The sequence below is a fragment of the Scatophagus argus genome, chromosome 16, assembly GCF_020382885.2.
Source record: "Scatophagus argus isolate fScaArg1 chromosome 16, fScaArg1.pri, whole genome shotgun sequence".
Lineage (NCBI taxonomy): Eukaryota > Metazoa > Chordata > Actinopteri > Scatophagidae > Scatophagus > Scatophagus argus.
Window position 1 is genome coordinate 11,973,470 of NC_058508.1, and position 17,129 is coordinate 11,990,598.

Below are 17,129 nucleotides of genomic sequence, written 5' to 3' on the forward strand. Positions count from 1 at the left end.
ACAGGGATGTTGTGGGGCCCCCTCCTCCCATCAGGTCTGTATTGTTTTGGAGGTTTGTGTCTGGGGACTTGTCACCATGTCGGCTACGTTTTGCTTCAGTGTTGAGTCTCAGGGTGCAGGGAGAGTACAAGAGGTTTTGTATAGACATCCTCAGGGCTTCTCTTATTCACGGGGCTGACGGAGACGTATATCATATGGGTTCAAAGGGGCAAGGAGGATTTTCCTCTGCGGGGTCAGCTTACATTTGTAAAACACTGATGTTCCTGTACCTCATAATAAAGTGCTTAAGATCCTTCTTTTTTTTCAGTGTTACAAAGTTCCACAAACACATATCATATAAATAACTTCAGGCATTCCTCGTTTTCCCAGTGGGGTTTTAGTACGCATCAAGCGGTTTCTTATGGATGATGTATGTTAATAAATCATAAAGTGATTTTAAATAATAACAATATGTTTGAATATGTTTGCCATATAGAAATAAACACAGGCTACAAACCGAGCCTCTATATGTAAGCATGTTTATCTATAGCTTGAGGAGGCAGGGGTGGAGACTTGTAAAAAAGGGCGTAGGAAAAGCAGAGGAGAAACCTTGAATGAGGGATTAGAAGACTTCAGAGAGCACCGAAACAGCAGGCTTCAAGTCTCAACTGACTGCAAACAGCCCAGTCATGTTAAATGACATTAAAAAATTTTTAGACTGACATGGAACAATTTTAGCGTTTTATGAAAAGATGAGACAAAGATTATGAGGATCATTTCTGACAAGTCCACTGTTCCAGTCCGCCGCTGGTAGAAGCTCTCCATGTGATGCTTCACTTTTGCGCAACAGGTTCTGCGAGATAAATTAACCAGCATCATCTCCAATCAATGTAGGAAGAAGAAGCATGCTGTCCCGGTTCTGGCCCTTTAGCATCGAGCAGGAGATCAACTCATGGGATGTAGTGGATGCAGAGTCAGGTTCAACTTTGGCAAGGTGCTGTCCAAAGTCTCGGTGTTTTTTACCATGGTCCTGATTTTCATCTACTTCTTCTACTGCCTCACCGGACTGTGCGATTCGGCTCCGAGAGCTTTATACAACCAACAATCGTTAGACTATGACATTTTGGACGATCATCGCCGCATTTTGGACGACCTGCGACCATCGCCGCGTCTCCTCGCTGACACGACAGCACGCAAAGCCTCCCCGGACGCAGAACAGGTTGACGCGCCGGGACGGCTGCTTCAACACGTGTTGGACAGCGCCAAGGAGAGCGCCCAGGACAACGGCATCCCCGTGTCCAACACTTTCGGGACCAAAAGGTTTCCGCAGGCGATTATAATCGGCGTGAAGAAAGGAGGAACCCGCGCCCTGCTGGAGTTTCTTCGCATCCATCCGGACGTGAGAGCGGTCGGCGCGGAGCCTCACTTTTTCGACAGGTTTTATGACAAAGGACTGGAGTGGTACAGGTAAGGAAGACGCCAACGAACACACATTCAAGTTTAGGCTGCCTTTTAGTTCAGCCTTGACAGCAACTGACTATGATTACATCAACTTATATATGCCCAAATAAAGGCAGGTTTTAGAGTTTTAATCTGTCATGAACACGCACCACACTGACCACAAATTCACTATTTGATGCCACAGTTGTGTTGGCCTCGGGTGCCGTGAAGTGCAGGATACTGCGGACTGAAGGGTGAGGTGAGCAGCAGGCAGTCACCTGTGCAGACGTGCTGATGTCTCCTTGTCAATAGACCGGACAGCCGTGTACTGTTCACATCACCATAAGCCAATAGTCTCCCTGCATGCTGCAGTGTGGATCAGAAAGGGCTCGTGGGGTCTCTCACGAGCACTTCATCATCTTGACAGTCATCTAAACACCATTTATACACTTCAACATGACGTTAACGTCCCCACCTTATTCATGCAGACATCACAGTGAACGCTTTATAAACCTGACTGATGCACTTCATTCATATCAGGTTTTGGCTGCACGCCACAGTGTGTTTTGTGGTGCTATATGCGGAGGCACAAAATGTTCATTGGCTACTGTCGCAGTGACAGCAGCTGATTTGGGGGTGACCAGGCTGACCAGAACTATCATTTGAGTGCCCTAAAGAAGGATGATTTAGGATTGGATGAAGCTGAATCCTGATCATCTCCAGATGTTATACAAGCTCCTAGAGAGGATCCCAGCTCAAACTTCTCATCTGAGCCAAAATACTATTTAGGACCTGTAAGCTTTAAAGGTGCCATAAGGAGAGAGGGGAGTTTGACGGGATGAGGAACACTGATAAACAAATGCTTTGGTGTAATTTAATCTTCTTTTGACTTTCTTTTTTTTTAACTGCTTTAGCTGCATTTTAACTGAGAACAGAAAGACATATGGAAGCACTTGCATCACTGATAATTTTAGCATGCTGCTAAGCTTCCTCTCTTTTTTCCCATGAACACACACATGCACTACATACCCATACAGGTTTACGCCCTTATCTACTACTCATCTCTTGCACTTTTCTCCTCTTTTGTCTCTCTATGCCACATTTATCCTATTTTGCATCAGTCTCTATCACTTTTATTCAACCTCCACACTGCTTTCTCTCACTCTTTCTTCTCTGCTTCACATTTCCATCCTCTTCCTTTAGTGTGAAGGATGTCTTTATGAGGAAATACCTGTGGCAGACCTGCTGTTTCCAGGCAATGTTTTATGTGTGTTTCTGTGTGTTTTAATTAGCCTGACTGGTGCTGTAAAGTCGTCATGCTTTAAGTTGTAGTTGTGTTTGGTGTTATAACACAGCAGCAACACTAACACGGTCTGTGAAAGTTCATAATTCCAGAAAAAAACTGTGATGTATTTAAATTGCTTTGTTCAATTAACAGCATGAAAACCAAAAATAATCAGTTGTCTAACTTGCGTATAACAAAGAAGAGCAACTGGAAAAGCAAAAGTAACGAATCCTTAGATCTGAGAAACTTGAAACAGCAAATGTTTTTTTTATAAATGACGTAATAGTTTATTTGCCATATTGTCTGTAGATACAGTCACAAAAAACTCACAATGAAAAAAATGTCTCAGCATTTTGTGTGTGTTGCTCTTTCAGAGACATTTATATGAATTTATCAAATTACTGCAGGGAAATGTTGTCTGATTAAACCAGTTCTCTGAGCTACTAATAATACTGTAGTTTTGTTGAGTTTTAATTTCGGCTAGCTCCTACTTTGGATGTAAGTAAACAGAGCTGAAGCTGGAGGTGGAGATGTGTTGGAAGGCTCAACAACAACAAGAGAGACAGCAGCAATGTGATCCTGGGTGAAATCACTGAAACGTGATCCCCCTGTTGTCACTGAATCTCAGAAATTGGGAAAAATCTGTTTGCTGTCATCTGCAGTGACCCACAGAGAAGCCGCTTGATGTGGTGGTGGTGGGGTGTGTGTGTGTGTGTGTGTGTGTGTGTGACAGTAAGAAGTCATCCATGTGGAACAAGCAAGTAGATCTCACCTGACTGTCAGTGAACAGAGGTTCAACTCAGAGCTCACACACACACACACACACACACACACATTTCCTTCCTCATCTAACTCGGTATCAGACTGCTGCATATGCTCTGATAAGCCACCCTGATGTTTTATCTTGTAGAACTTCCTCGCTTCATCTGCACCTCAACGGGCTCAAATTTCTCTGATGCATATGGATGTAAATATTTCACAGGATCCTTAATTTAATCTTAATACAGCGCAAGTTAATCTACATTGTCTTATTACTTTATCGACTCTCCGTTTCAGACATTTATGACCTTTGTGTACTTGTATGTTAACCATATTTTATAGAAAAAACTTCATTCACATACATGCAAATCAGAAAATTATTAATCGTTTTGTAGATTTTGTCATTTTGTCAGAATCTCATAGTGAGTAGTCTTTACCAAAGTCACATTTCAGATAAGCGTCTCTAACCGCAGTTAGTGTATTGCGATACTCTGCCTGCTTCCACATGTCTTGGATGGAGAAATAAGCACAAACTGTCAGCGATTTTAACAGATGCATGAGAGTCGTGTGTCAGATATTGCGGATCTCCACACTGGAGACACTTCAGAGACGCAGCGTTACCCTCCCGAGCATGTCGTTCCAACAGTATTGTCTTCTGTGACACAAACTCAGACCTCATTCATGTGTGCTGTCCATTGCTTTTATCTTGACTGATCCAATCAGCCTACTCTCTCTCTCGCTTTTTCTCTCTTTCCTCTCCACCCAGTCTGTCTCTCCATCCAAACGCTTCCCCTCGTTTGCATGTGTGCATACAAGCCCATTATGGGAATGGAAAAGCCACAGAGTGCATTCAAAATGAAGCAAAGATTTAATGAATTTCTGTGTTGTTTTATGGCCTTAAGGGGACTTTATGAAGGGATGGGATTCATATGGAACTTGAGAGCCACCACAGAAAACTGAAAAACCTCAGCTTTCCATGGCACAATGGCTCTGATTGTCATGGCTTTGTCACCATGACGTGGGTTGAAATGAGTAACTTCTAAGTCTGCTTTTTTTTCTTCCTTCATGACATTAAAGATGAGAAAAATATAATAGAAATCCTTCTAAATTTCTATTTGAGGAAAATAGCAGTCCACAAGTTCCATCAATATTTTGAAAGCTTGTCAATTGGCTGACCTACAGTCTTGACACCAAAGGCCATGTCTGATCGGATTGCTGTAAAAATATAGTATAAATCCTTTAAGGTCAGCAGCACAAGGGCAAAGAGCAACTACACTGATCCTTAAAAAGACCAATTTTTATAAGTAAGGATATGAAGTGATGATATCAGGTAAATAATAATAATAATGTAAACAAATATAAATAATGAGATGCAGCTTTTCAGTCTAACATCAAGTTACTTGGATCAGTTTCATTAGATCAGAATGAGCTTTTGAAATAAAGTCACAAAATCTTCTTCATCCTTTTACTTCTATAAATCCAGACTTTGTTACAAGAGATGGAGCACTGACATCTTAATAAGTCATCAGAACTCACAAACATCAAAAAGGATGTGTATTTTAGATTAGTGTAATATATTTCATGAAACATATCTATTGTCTCATATAGTTAGATTAGTGCAGTCATTTATGCAGTCGTTTCCATCTTTGTTGCATTCACTTAAAAATACATTAAAGATGTATCGAAAGACTGGACGTGACAGAATACCACGATATTTAACGTCCTTGTACACTGATGGGAAACTGGAGCTTTATTGGTTGTGACTTCACTTGTACTTGAGCCCTTTGACTTGAAAACACTTGATGTCTTCCCTGAAGCCCAAATATTTAAAAATGTCCGATCAATTATTTCCCTCCATTTCGTGAATCAACTAATGTTAACACCATGGGTGCAAAAGGAACGCCAGCCAAGTGCCAATATGGAGGCTGAAAATCACAGACATTTCATGAAGACTGCCTAACAGCTTGTTTAGAACTCAAAACTTGAGACCTGAGACTTGACTTGAGACTTGTCAATCTGGACTTTTACAGGGGCAGGACTGAAATTCTTAGCATGTTTTTTTGACAGCTGAGATGACGAAAATGGACTCTAATGTGCATGGGACGGTCTTTTCCAGAGTGAGGGTGATTTTCCCGACACCTCATTCCGTGTCCAGCCCCAAGGCCATTAGTGATAGAGGCTGAACACGACTGATTGGTGTAACAGACCAGGAAGTGGTCTCCGTAGTTTTGAGTTGTATTATGTTTTAATGGTGGTGAGGTTTGGCTGAAGTTGGGTCTTGGTGATCTTAAAAGGTTTGAAAAGACCGACTCTCACGCCCCATATGGTGCAAATTATAATAATTTGAGGTGCATTGTGGTGTATTTGGGGGCGCCTGTAAAATCTTGAGGAGGTTTCAGTGGTGTCAGACTGCACTTAGCTGGTGAGGAAAATGCTGTGTGAAGAAACAACGGTTTTGTGTCAGTTGGCCAAAGTAAAATGCTCCAGATACTTGGTAGTTGTGCTCTGTAGCCCTGCTGATTCCAGAAAAGAATAACAGAAGAGTGAAAACAGGAGAATCCGGCAGGTACAAAAACCGCTGGGAAATTAGAAACAATGATTTTATCACACGCTGTCAACGATTACATGATTGGAATGGATCCGCGTCTCTAAGTGTGATTTTCCTAACTGTAATAAAAGAGAGCTGCAATTATAAAGTTTTGTTTGGCCAAAACTTAATATCATGGTCTATTTAAACGCTATGAAGATCCACAATCTAAATCACAATCTTTTTTCTCAGTTTTGAAACGCCCTGCAGACTATAGTCAGGCTTGAAATAACCTACAACTTTATCCATTCGCACCGTTAAAGCACAATATTGCATGAAAGATTTTGCATTTTTGGCACAAACTCCTCATCCACCACACTGCTAGTCTGCAATACGTCACCCAGGGAAGAGCAGTGTGCAAGCACAGTCATCTACTGTAGCTGACTCTATTTGTATGTTCACACAAGTCTGCTATTCAATGAGGTTTTGTTGGAAACAGCAAGAGGACATTTGTGGACAGCCTCAAGATTGATCACAGTCTAATGTATGTCAAATTAACCAGGACTGGGTAACAAACTTCAAAACCTTCAACACCATTTGGGAATACGAGAAATGTGAAAACGATAATCTAAGTCAAGACATAAATAATGCAGGAGTTAAAATATCAAAATATATATTCATGTGCAAAATGCTGACATCCTGTTAAGACTTCCACTTATGGCTGGACACTCATATGTCATTCAGTCAGTAATTAACCACTGACCAACAAAAAGTATTTTTTCCCACAGATGTGCATCACTTTACCCCCCATCCACCCACTCTCTTACACACACACACATACACACAGAGATGGAGAGACAGAGAGATTCATTGTACTGATATCCTGCTGTAAACAAGCAAAAATAAAAATATAAAATGTGGTAGTCTCTGTGGAAGTATAGCTCTTCAGCTAACCTCCTGTTGAGAAAAACCTTGTCTCCTTCCATTACTACATCATTATTCATAGGAAAAACATAATCTAATAACACTGTATTTAAAATCTGTGGGTGGCAATGGCCTTTCTACCAGTCATGTGGCTTTCCAGAGAGATCTAACCATCCATTTCCTTCCCATGGAGAGGAGTGATGGGTGGTTTCAGTAGGCACATCCAGGCTGACACTTGGTTCAAGTGTTTAGTGTGCTTGAGTGTGTGTGTCGAATATTACTTTAGTTCTGATAGACACTATGTTATTAGCTGTTGTGAAGTATAAGTTTATAATGTTACTGCTCGGCCTCATGTCCGTCCTCAGGCTACATTGTGTTTCTCTCCAACTTTGCCATCCATGACACTTTTAGGCCTTGTTGCTTGCTCAGGTTTCTGTCCAGATAAAGGACATGTAGACAGCATCAGTGGCCTGCTGACATGCTCTCATGGTGAAGTCTTTATGCCAAGCTAAGCTAACTAGCTGTAGCTGAATGTTTAATGGAAAGGTATGACAGAGGTCGGATCTTTTCATTTGGCTCTTCACCAGACAGCAAGTGGCAACAGCTTCCAAAATGGTGAACCATTTCCTTAATTTACGCTCATGAATATTCTTGTGTAGCTAGACAGAGTGGGATCAGTCTTCTTATCTAACTCCTGGCAGCAAAGCAAATAGGCATGTTTCCCAAAATGCCAAAGTATTTCTTCAACTGCAGTTTGTTGCTTGTTGAACTTAATTTTATTTTGTTGTTTTTTTTGTTGTTGTCTGGTTAGAGGAAAATAGCAACATGTGTTTTATCCAGGCATGGAGGCGTAAATCAAGGTTCCCACACTCATCTTGTCAGCCTGACGGGCCGTCCGTGGCCCTGAGGCTCCTTCTGTCCTCTGAGCGTGGCAGCACTGCTGGGAAATGTTTTCCCTCAGTTTGTTGTTTGCTCTCCTGCTCATTTTTACAGCCTCGATTTTCCACTGCTTCATTAATTGGATCTCAGCTATGAAAGCGTTTTGACGTAGAGACGCATGCCAGAGCAGAAGCGTCCTTTGGTTTTTAGCGTAGATGGTCCAGTAAATGAATATAATAACCCGTGGAATTTTAAGGTCTGTTTTTGTTTAGGAAATTTCACGATAATTGGATTTTTAGGATCTTTTTCTCTACAATCAGATCTACTATCTGTGCAGAAAGCCTTTTGTCAGGGCGCTACAGGGGATGTAGTTGCAGCACTTCAGCAGGAGAACCCATAATCTTGGGGGCAGGAAGTCTCTTGGCCACATCCTTGTTGCCAGGGTTAGTATTTAATCTTCTGTTCCAGACTGCCTACAAGATATCAGTAGTGTAATCAGCGCTGCAGCACTTCAGGGAAGAAAAGTGCTATATCCTTTAAGCAGCAGGGAGTTCCAGACTAATGTGGCCAGTCAGCAAGACTTTCCAATACTTGGTTAAATAGAAAACATCTTTGTGCCTTGAGTTACTCTCTTTGCACATTTAGATGCAGTAGGCTCAAAGGCGTTGTTCCTGTAGTTAAACCAGAGAGCTGTGTTTGTAAAACACACATATAGCATGAGAAGGGATTTACATGCACAAGAAAATTGACAGGAAATTAATCATCCCTGATCTGTTTACAGTTTCTCCTGACACCACATACAGGCACAGATTTATGATAGAAAATGGCTGTTATTGATTCTCTGATAATGAGACAGATTGTGATGAGGGAGATAGGGACCTGAGGAGAGAGGGGGGGGCACTATTCATTAACTATGCATGAGTATGGAAAGACAACTTATGGTCAATTACTGAAGTGACACTTATGTCAAGGAGTGAAGGACGAATCTAAGAATATGGATGGGAGAGGAAAGGACAGAGATGGAGACGAGCATTCGGTTTCTCATCAGTAAACACTGACACCTCTGTGCTCAGATGTGTGTCACGCTCACATACACACAAGTCCACACACACACACTAAGCAATCTGTCATATAGAGACAGACGTATTGATTAGACACAGATAAACAGAGGACAGACAGGCAGCGAAAGGCCATTTGCAGCTCTTGTTGTTGGACAATAATCAATTAATGGTCTTTTATTATGGGGATCATTTAATGGAGGTGGATTGAAATGGCTTAACTTTAAGTAAAAAGGGAAACTTGAAACTTACACAAGAACAACTCCAGAGACTCCAGAGAACAACTTTTTTCTTCTCTTGGTCATGGAATTGTCATATGAGAGCAAATACTTTCTTAGCATAACTAAATAAAGCAGAACTACAGAAGGGTTCTTCATAACTGCAGCACACTCTAAATATAAACCCTTTAACATACAATTTTAAGCCTACACTTTGATTCCCCTTAAGTTGATTTACTTACTTACATCCTATGCATCAACTGCATATTATTTCCCGCAAATTCAGCTTGTTATATTTGGCAACTTGGCAAACTTCATAGGATTAGTTTCCAAAATCCAGCACCTCCAATGCTCAGCATGTCTTTTTTGCTTAGTCATTAGAAGGACCAAAGTTAAAAACAACATTTTGTGTACAAGGGGCCAAGAAATAGTTTGGCACATAACCACCCTTAAACCACAACAGGTTACTTTTTTGTACAGACTAAACAAACCAGATATAACGTGAACTAGTGAGCTTTAGAGGGAGTGGAGGTGGATTTTGTTGTCCTATGGACAGCACGAGACTAGCTGTTTCCCCTTCCTATAAGCTAAACTAACTGGCTGTTAGCTAGATTCATGTTTACTGTAGCTAAAGACACAAGGCTTTCTTGTCAAAAATATGAAACTATTCCTTTAAGATCTCCTCTGCAATTTGAAAACATGTTCATTTTGACACTTGGTCTAACTCTGGTTGTTTCAGTTAACATTTATGATGTTGACATCAGACTCAAATTAAGTCAGTCTGTCTACATGGCAAACAAGACTGTATTTGTTTCTTGATATTTTTTTTTGTTTGTTTGATCAGCTCAAACTGATTAACATTTTTGCTTTTCTTGTTGTTTTTCCAACAACCATTTCTTCATGGATAATGAGGTTTATTTTTAAAAAATAATCACAGCAACAGTGTTTGACCACTGACAATCTCACTAGAATAACTGGCAAAATTAAAATGAATTACCCCAGGACATCCATCTGCATTTCTGACTGGCCTGAGTCATTGACGTCTGGACTCGATGCAGACTTACAATCTGAAACAAATAAAGCAGACAGACTCCAATACTTGTTCATTTTATATGAAGCCACATGAAAGCTCCCTGTTTCCAGTAATACAGTATAAGATGTGCTGAGACAATGAACTACAGACAATTCATTGGCTGTTTTAAACGTTGTTCATCATCCATGTCATGCAAAACAGTTTGTCTCTGAAATCCAAATCCACCACAATTTTGCCTCACACAGTCTGTCAGTGTGAAATGTAGACCCATGAACAAATACCAGATATTTCAAATACCGACAATGCCAGTTTACCAGATAGCGTTGAATGAAAGCAGTCTGTGTAACAGACGTGACAGCTAGTTTGAGCTGCGATGAGATGTTGTTGAATCAAATCAATGAGAAAGGACCGTCAGAATTTAAAGCATGTGCAGTTTGTAGAGAACTTAGAAACTTTAAATATACAATATAGGCTATTTAAACAAAACTATTAGCTTAGAATAATATACAGCTTATTACTATGCAAAATCAGTAGTTCAGCACATGCCTTTGTACTGGCATATTCTCCTCGCTGCAGCCATATGTTTAACACACAATCTGAGCTTAGCAGTTTGCCCTCCTTGTTGCACTTCCGGCACACATTTGGGTCCTTGTATGAAGCCATACGGGAGGTAAAGGTGGTGGTGGGCTGTATTGCTCTTGCAGGAAGATGTGGTGGGGTGGGGGAGGTGGGGGATGGGGGGTCTGTAGGAAATTGCTGTTAAGTGGTTCTTGAGGCTTATGTGGTTTTGACTCATCAGGCCCATCAAGAGTAGACGGTCCTTTTGTGCAGGCCTTACATTGAGTCTCACATGGGCTGCCTGGGCCTCTGGAGCATAAACACACTACAGTGTATGAAGCTTTAATCACACAGATCTTGGGGTGCTTTTATACTCAGTATATATAATGTGTTTATGTTATCTTTTGATGTTCTTTCACTGAAATCAGTAAATTAGAATTTTTAAACCGCTAATTTTGTAAAGCTGCACTAATTTACATTAAGAATTGCCCAAATGTCTATGTGTAACGTGAAAGAGGTTTCTCACAGTGTTTCACAGAGAAGCATCCCCAACTCTGCAGTTTTCTCCAGAGTGTTTTGGTATCTTTTTTTAGTTTTAATTTTCAGGCCCACAATGTCACTGCTTCAGTTCACCCTCACTGCTCTCATTGCTGTTGTTTCCAAAAGTAGCCGACAGCTGTTTTCAGTGAAAAAGCATTGGTAAACCAACTCGTTTAGCACCCAACAGCAGACAGACCGTTATCAACTCTGTATGGATATGCAATATGCCAGTGTTGCGTTGTTAGTCTGACCAGTTTCTTTCTCTTTTTCTATTTAGGAACTTGATGCCTCGGACACTGGATGGTCAGATCACCATGGAGAAGACCCCCAGCTACTTTGTCACAAAGGAGGCTCCTGGTCGTGTCTGCACTATGAACTGCCAAACCAAACTCATTGTGGTGGTCAGGGATCCTGTCACGAGGGCTGTATCTGACTACACCCAGACACTATCTAAGAACCCAGGTCTTCCATCCTTCCAGAGCCTGGCTTTGAAGAACTCCACCACAGGTCTGATTGACACCACATGGAGCGCAGTGCGCATCGGCCTCTACGCCAAACATCTGGAGAACTGGCTTCAGTACTTCCCCTTGTCTCATTTTCTGTTTGTCAGCGGTGAGCGGCTGGTGTCTGATCCAGCTGGGGAGATGGGCAGGGTTCAGGACTTTCTGGGTCTGAAAAGGGTAATTTCAGACAAACACTTTTACTTCAACCAGACCAAAGGTTTTCCCTGCTTGAAAAAGCCAGAGGGGAGCAGCAGACCTCGCTGCCTTGGAAAGTCTAAGGGCAGACCCCATCCCCAGATCCCCACTGAGGTCCTGCAGAGACTCCGAGACTTCTACAGGCCCTTTAACCACCATTTTTACCAAATGAGTGGACAAGACTTTGGCTGGGACTAAGAGAAGAGATTCCTGTCATAATCCAGATTAAAGTCAGTCCCGTACTTTGTTGAGAAATTTGACTGTTTAATACTCCACAGGATTAACATTCTCAGGGATGGGGTAGATGAACACAAAGTCCACAGACTGAATTCTGTTTCATTGTAATCCACATGACATGCAGCACATGGACTGTCATTGTTTGTGGTAGAGTATAACCCGACATGGACGCAGTGCTGCCAAAATGTAAGTTACTCTCTTAGTTAATGGCTTAGTTATTAAACCATTTTCATGCTTGTGTGTTAATGTTATTGCCTATCACAAACTACACACCAAAGGGAAAGCAAACATTGGATTTAAATATCATTTTTGGATTTTTGTTAAGTTTTGTTTATAAGATAAGCTATTTATAGTTTCTGTTGATTTGAAATACAACAGTTACAGACTTCCTTTATGAAAGAAATGTATTTATTAATGGTAAGACATAAAAGTGACTGGACATTGGGAAAAATGTCATACTCCATGATAAACCACTATTTCTTTACAGTCATTAGCAGTGTTACTTTTACTGTGTTTACTGTATTTTCATTTCATTTACTGTGTCAAATGCCACATACTTCAGTTTAATTTTACAGGATATTTCTTAGTACGGTGCAGTTGATATACCAATAATACCTCATCTGTAAATATGAAAGGTGTAACAACAGAAATCACACAAACACACATTCCATTTGTAGGTATTTGTAGATATTTTTTCCTTCAGAGCTACTTCACTATTTTAACTGCCTTGGACAGCACCAACTGTATCCACCGTCACTCAACAAGTAAATTACTGTTTTGATCTGTGATTTTTTTTTTTAACCATTTTAAGCTCCATGTATAAATTACACAAAGCACAGTGGTGTGTATAAAACCTTAATTCTGACTCAGATTCTTTGTTTTGTGAAGTAAAGTTTTATCTTACATGGTGTGCAGTGTACTATATTTTATCCTTTTTTAAAACAAGATATTAAGTAAATTGAGGATGCACATATAAAAAACTGGTAAGAATTACATGTTTGGCCCTCATAAGTGAATCGTAAACCAACGAATGTTATAAGTAAAGCTGAAACCTTGGTGGGATCAGCCATGTTTTATTAAGCCTATCCCTTGAGCCATTGCCCATTCATAGTTTAGCATTCGAAACTAGCATGGCAGGCCTGTCAAGCTTAGGATTTTTCCACATGCTGAAACAGTGTGCAGGGGATATAGTAAGAGAAGCACTCCACAGCTAAAGAATGTGGCTGGTGTGGACTCCAAGTCTTTCTAAAACCAAAAACACAAGAGCAAGAGTGTAGGGAATTGATGAAACTGCTCTTAGCAGGTCTGCTAACTTGATGCGTACTACACACTAAATGACCTTAGTTAGGTGACCTTAGTTTTTGGGGTTAGGGGTTGCAGTAAAAAAGTTTTCTTCTTATAGCTATTGGGTAGACTGGCTGATTCCTGTGGAGAGCAGGAGCAAAAAGTGGAAACTGCTGTTGAAGATGAGAGACATGACAACCTTCCATCAGGAGATGGATTTTATTCTTTTGCTGTGTTCAGAATGTTTCTAATGGGGCCCATCCAGATGAAAATTGCCTGGGCCATGTTTTGCTCCCAGTCCGTTCCTGGCTGTTCCTCACTTTTTTTTTTTTGCTCCCCCGCTAACTTCATTTTTTAGCTAGAAAGAACACTAACTTAGACTCTTCCCTCTCTTCCTCAGTCTCTTTCTCTCACACACTGCTATTCAATCTCACCACTTCCACACAGTGAGACCACATGTACAGTCTGAGGCCTGCGTGCACTGTGGCCTTTAATTATAAAAGATGTCAGCTAGCTCAGAAAGCCCCTCCTCTTCCTCTCCGGGCTCAGAATTGGCAGCAGAGCTCTTCTCTTTCATGGTACAGTATCCTGTATGGGAGAAAACATCTGCTCTGGCTGGTGGAACAACCAAAAAAGGAACCCACTTAAGATCTGAAATACACACTGCAGATGTTTTTTTCTTTTTTTTCTTCTTGACAATGCATGGAAATATGCCTGACTGAGTATTTGCATCCAATGATTAAAACAAAAATATTCAATCAAACTGATTAACAGTGAGCTTTGTTTGTGGAAACATCAGTGGTTTGTGAACGGAGAAAATTAGTGACTTATTGCATTAGTATGCTGGGGTTTGTATTCATGCAGGCTTGCACACACACACAATCACTCACTCACTCACACACGTACACAAACACACACATTGATTTGGCTCCCTATTTCCTGTCAGTATTTCTGTCACATTCCCCCTCTGTTTTATAAGTCTGGCATTAGTCTTTAGTGGGCCTTGCTAAAATTTAAATGCACTTGGCTCACTTCATCTGTGCCAGCTTTTATTACTCTGTCTTACCAGACATAGTGATAGCTGTCTTTTCGCAGTGCCAGCCCAGCAGCAGGCATTAAAGATAACTGATTTCCCATTCTGCCATCTGGGGAAGACGTTAGTAGCAGTGTTCGCAGGGCTAGCCCAGCCGTTAAGTTTCATTAGATCAGCAGGACTTTCGGCATAATCTACAGTTGTCACTAAACACTGGTAATGATGTGAGAAATCCAATTGAGGCTAAGAAAGAACGAGTGAGGAAAAAGTAGAAGGATGACTGCCAATACATTTCCTAAAAGTGAGATGTATGTTGGTGTTTGTGAAAATGATCTGTTCCATATATAATAAGCCATAAACTCTTCCAACTCTATGACCTAAGCAAACAAGTCCTACGTTATTGCCTCTGGTCTGTGTTTGCACATACTGCTCTGTATGAGCTCATGGACAGCCAACCTCCACTGGTGGCTGCCACAAGAATCTGTACACACCACCAGCACTTCATCATGTTTTATGACTCTGTCATCAATATTTTAGGTGTACGGCAATGATTGCCAAAGTACAATGCCGTACAATTGATTTGATTTGATTTGATTGAGACTTCAGAATAAAACAATTGTCCTTTTTAATGGTTTATCAGTAGCTAATATGATAACATGCAACAACAAACAGGAGATGCTGTATCATCTTTGCTGTATCATCATCTATCAACTATAGCACTGCATTGTTCATCATATCATGAACAAAACATACTGACCAAAAACGGAATGAACTATTCATAAACTCAGAAACACTGCAATAAAAGGATAAAGCTGGTGTTATTGTCAACAAATTCCCTGAAGACACCAAAACCAACAATAAGTTAGTCCGTCTCTTAATGCTTTCCAGCTTCCTTACCCTGCATGTGGCTCAGTTGGTTTCCACTAAAGACATGGGATGGACTCCAACAAAATACAGCGTTCATGTCGTTGGATTAAAGTAATATGTCAGTGTGGTCAGGAATAAGATATGTTATGCTTTGACGACTCCGCCATTACTTCATTTATTCATTTTACGTTTTAGTCTTTCATAAAAGTGGAGGAAAACATGCGCACACACACACACATGCACTCAGCACTTACACCAAATGCAGATGATAGAAAGGAAACAAATTTGTCCCTACATTTGTTTGAAATCCAAGATATTCTGGATTACAATTGCTCTAACCAACTAAAAGGCAAACATAACAAATTACATGTCCAGAAAACTGCAAATCTTCCTGTCTCATGGAGACAGTAATTTGTTCTGATTTAGCTGACATGCAGCTTCCAAGGATTTGAGGCCACTATTTAATGCGTGCCATCAATTCCTTGCATTATGGATTTGTTTGCATGAGTGGAAATCACCCTTTATGTATATGGCGTTTCAGCCCACTGAGACTATTTGAGATTACGTGTGATGAGAGATGCATATTTTTCGCAGTGCTTATTTGGAAATAATTGGCACAATAATCGGCACATGGCAGACTAATCAGAAACACTCGGAGGGAGGGATGAAGCACTTTGAAAGCTGAAGGAAAGGGAGCCGATTCCTACGCAGCAGATAAAAAGTGGGATTAGAGTGTAAAAGTGGTTTCCCTCTGAGGAGCCACAAATGAAGACGGTTCATGCTGAGGACTCCACACTTTTTCCACCGCAGTCTGCTTCGATTCAGGGAAGAAATTCACAGGGATTTTCTCTCCTCTCTGTGGTTTAGGCCTCACAGCGTATTGTTAAATTGTGACTCCAGCTTTAATTGATGAGAAAATTTGGTTAGAGAGATTGGTCTTGTTAGTTCAGTGCAAATTGGGGAACTTTTTAGGGAAGGAGGATTACTACAGGATTTTCTAATGTTTTTGTGAACATGTTTCAGCGTATGCTTGTGGTGCCATTTTAAATGACAAAATACGACCTCTGGCCTGTTTCATAGGTCTTGATTGGAAGGCTTGAACAATCAAAGTTTATAGATGAGGTACCAACTGAGACAGCTCTGCCAAATGGATGAAAACCTGAGAAATAAAACTGTATTCTTAAAATAAAAAAAAGAAAACGAAAATATTCGGCAAACATTCTCAACCACTTGGAAATTTCGACACATCCTTATGAATGCTTAAATCAAACGCTGCCTTCCACCTGCATCTTCAAACGAAATGTTAACACACTACTTCCAGTCAGTCACTCTGAATGAGAGAAGCTCGCACCTGGCCTTCACACATGCTTTCCACTCATTATTCTACAAGAATGAAGTACAGCCCTTAAGTCTGGCCTATAAAGAAAATCACAAATTGGTTCTTGATTTGCTCCGTGGTGTTATTAATCCCCAGCTTCCCACTCATTCAGTACGAGGCTGGTCGACTGAACGGGCTATAATTTATTTACATGGAGAATCTGTCAAAACGTATTATTTTGGAAATGTGGAAAAGGGACGATTTACATTCACTGTAAGCCCTGGTTTGACATCCAGGTAAGAATGTTAAACAACCATTAAGTTGTTTGTGTATGTGTGAAGGCTGTGTATGTGTGTGTGTGTCTTTTTGTTGCAGTATGTCACATTCATCTCGTCTGACTCTGTCGGTTGTGTGTGTTGATCTTTTTTTCTTTCATAATTCTAAGAATGGGCACATCACAGCGCTGTCTGCTGACACACAGCGCAGTATGCA

General features: G+C 40.7%; 1 protein-coding gene across 1 annotated transcript; it reads left to right on the forward strand.

Annotated features, from left to right (window-relative positions):
* The first annotated feature begins 532 nt into the window (after positions 1–532).
* Positions 533–13,037, forward strand: LOC124073963 (heparan sulfate glucosamine 3-O-sulfotransferase 6-like). Its single transcript, XM_046416546.1, has 2 exons — positions 533–1,446; positions 11,478–13,037. The coding sequence occupies exons 1-2, from the start codon at positions 932–934 to the stop codon at positions 12,094–12,096; spliced, it is 1,134 nt and encodes a 377-aa protein (XP_046272502.1). The 5' UTR covers positions 533–931; the 3' UTR covers positions 12,097–13,037.
* Positions 13,038–17,129: the final 4,092 nt, after the last annotated feature.